This window comes from Palaemon carinicauda, chromosome 8 (assembly GCF_036898095.1).
Source record: "Palaemon carinicauda isolate YSFRI2023 chromosome 8, ASM3689809v2, whole genome shotgun sequence".
NCBI lineage: Eukaryota > Metazoa > Arthropoda > Malacostraca > Decapoda > Palaemonidae > Palaemon > Palaemon carinicauda.
Genome location: NC_090732.1, coordinates 73,601,550 through 73,604,470, shown reverse-complemented (window position 1 = coordinate 73,604,470; position 2,921 = coordinate 73,601,550). Strand labels below are relative to the sequence as shown.

General features: G+C 40.7%; 1 protein-coding gene across 1 annotated transcript; it reads right to left on the bottom strand.

Moving 5' to 3' along the window:
• Positions 1–889: 889 nt before the first annotated feature.
• Positions 890–1,955, bottom strand: LOC137645755 (uncharacterized). Its single transcript, XM_068378662.1, has 2 exons — positions 1,542–1,955; positions 890–1,441 (listed from the first exon to the last, which is right to left on the bottom strand). Exons 1-2 carry the CDS (start codon positions 1,709–1,711, stop codon positions 1,219–1,221), a joined length of 393 nt encoding a protein of 130 aa, XP_068234763.1. The 5' UTR covers positions 1,712–1,955; the 3' UTR covers positions 890–1,218.
• Between the last annotated feature and the right edge of the window lie 966 nt (positions 1,956–2,921).

The following is a 2,921-nucleotide window of genomic DNA, read 5'->3' as shown; positions in this document are numbered from 1 at the left end:
CGACAGATTTAAGATTTATTAAATCAAGTCTGACTTATGTGAGAAACCCCACCAACAGAGGAAGTGGTACTTCTGCGTCTACACCATTGACACACCCATCAACACTAGGCGTTTATCACCAACCCTTATAGTCTAGTAGGAAGATAGGGTTCCCATGCACCCCCATGATACATTTTTTTAACTTGCAATTTTGCAATCCCTGGGGTGTCTGGAAACAGAATCCCCTTTGTTCCCATTCAAAAAAAATGTCCCATGTGGGTCATTTAGCCGTCTATTTGTCCGCCATCTTGGATTTCTTGTGATGTAAAAGTTAGGGGTAGGGGAAATATAAAGGACCTTTTCGTAAAGAAATAAATTAGTTACAGGTACAAACTAGGTATCATTGGAAAGGGTATAAACAGCACTATCACAAGAACCCATCACTTATTCGGTCATGACATTGATGACGTCATCAGAGGTCAAAAGGTCACGTTAAAGGGGCACTAGTCAAAATTCGGGCCCATCCAATTTGTTAAACATCCTGCACCTAACTGAATAAATATTTTGGATTCTACTTTGCTTCAAAGAAAGTGTACATGAATAGGTAGTTTTTAAATCTAAAACAAATTAATTAACTAGAGTGTAACATTTTTAACCCTTTCCACAAATAAAACGAAAATATTGAAAAAAAATATATTCTTTTTTAAATGAGATTAATGTGAAATTCCAGTTCGACACATCTTTGTTTTCTCTGCCTTTCTGTTATGGTAAAAGGCCTTATATGTTCCAATGAGTCCCGAAATACAGTATGTATAATTCCATTGGTATCTTCACTTGGTATTATCAGAATATGCATTACACACAAATATATAGATAGAATGTCTGATAACGAGTTGCTATAACACGCAGGCCAAAAATGTATTAACTTGCAATATTATCATGACTGCCAAAAGTCTCAATGTTCATATTAATCTAATCTTCATTATCAATGAAAAGTTCTTCATTGTCACTGTCTTGGTCAGCCTGTTCTCCATCAGGGTCATCATCACACTGTTCCATCTCTTCTGTAGTCTTGTGAACTAAGTCTATCAAGGCAGGGGGAAGTACCAGGCTGCAAGACCACACTGGCTCCAGAACACCCTCATAATTTTGTTCCCAAACTTGTTCAGGATCATATGGCTTTGGAGACCAGAAGATTGGAATATCTGCTCGCTTGTAGATAGCTAGGCGATGGTTCACTCAACGAATGTGTGGGATAAGGTTGTCTCGGCAAGGTGGCAAATGGGAGAGGTCAATCTTAGATTTTGTTGTCAGTTGCTCATCTTCCCCAACCATCTTCCTTAGCATGATTCCGCGTACAGTGTCAATAGATTTCTGTCTGGAGTAGCCATACATCAGACATGTGAATGCCTCAATATCATCAATTGTTTCTGGCTCTACCGACCATTCATCCCCAAGTTTTCTGAAAGGAGATGAGTATAATTATATCAATTGCCGCACAAAGTTGATAAGAAAGTGTAATAGTCAGGGCATTGCATACATATAGATAACAAGATAAATACCTGAAAGCTTCATGATGAATTGGATAACGTTGTAACTTCTTAAGGGGTCCAATGTTGCCCTTTCCCTTGAAGGAACTTGTAACGTCCTCCCCGGTGAACACGTACAGGCCAAGGACCCTTTTACCTTTATCAGCACCCATGGATTCTGCCGTTTGACTTATGTTGACCATTTGACGATGTTTACCAGTTCCGATGTCAAGAAAGATGGTAAGACCTATGGTGTTAGCATGAAACAGGAGAATGACAAAGATATCAGTGTCTGGCGTCCTGACTACAGCTGACTTTTAACCCAGTTTTGCTGCATACTTCAGGTACAGCACAATCCTTGTGTCTGTTTCCTCCTGATTAGACGTAAGCTCGTGAACCTCTTGTGCTGCAACCTGAAATGATAATGTGGAACTTATCATATATACTGATTTTACACAGTAGGCAAATGGTTAACCGTATTAAATTAATGGAATTCAATTAATTACATCACCACTCAGATGATTGTAATTGGTATGCTTTGCCGTTCACAACCACTAGTGCTGTGCCACAGTGCTCCATGCGAGATGCTGCTGCATTGCTGCTCCAAACCTTGAATAGTAGTTCACAGAGCTGTGTTTTATAGTGTTCATTTGCCAGGAATAGTTTGAAGTCATTTGGTTTTCTAGTCGCTGGCCCTTGTATCAGATAACGCTGAGAAGATCCTCGGCGTAATCTCTCCTGAGCCTTGATAGAATCAGCATGGTAAGAATCAGTTGAGAAGATAAAATCTTTCTTGGCCACCATCTGATCTAAGACTTGCAGACATATTTCTCCAAACGTAGGTGATATATTTGTCAGGGCATGGAAAAGGATGTTGCCATCTTGGATGTGCAGGGCACCCTTCGGATAAGGAATATCCTCGTGACTATCGTTTGTGAAGAAATGCAGAAATGCAGCTTTGTTGGTCTTATTGAAGAAACCATCAGCAGTACCCAGGCTAAGTGGTACAGGGGTGAGTGAATATCTCATCAGTTCATCAAGGTCTAGTGGCTCATCCAGGTTCTGGGATTTGACCAGCAGCATGAAGGCAAGGTCACTCTGCTGTCGGTATGGAACAATCTGCAGGTGTCGTATGGTGCTGCAAGGCAGAATGTGTTTAGGTAATTTCCACTCTCCGTTTGTCACAGCACGGCAGATGTCCTGGAAATGAAACCACTAGACATTAGACAGAAAATGGTTTACATTTTCATTACAGAATGTGGTAAAACTATATATCAAGGTGGTAAAGCAAATGTGGTTGAATCTCACCTGAGCTATGGAAAGGACCAGACGTCGGCACTTTCCAGACTTTTCCACGACTACTTCATCCACCAGAAGAGTCGACAGGACCTCGCATCTCGCATGGAGCACTGT

Bases quoted from the DNA above. Each gene is read 5' to 3' on its own strand.
- LOC137645755 (XM_068378662.1), bottom strand. From the start codon at position 1,711: ATGGTCAACATAAGTCAAACGGCAGAATCCATGGGTGCTGATAAAGGT. The intron at 1,442-1,541 runs GTATTTATCTTG...ATCTCCTTTCAG, and splicing joins ATTCATCATGAAGCTTTCAG to AAAACTTGGGGATGAATGGT.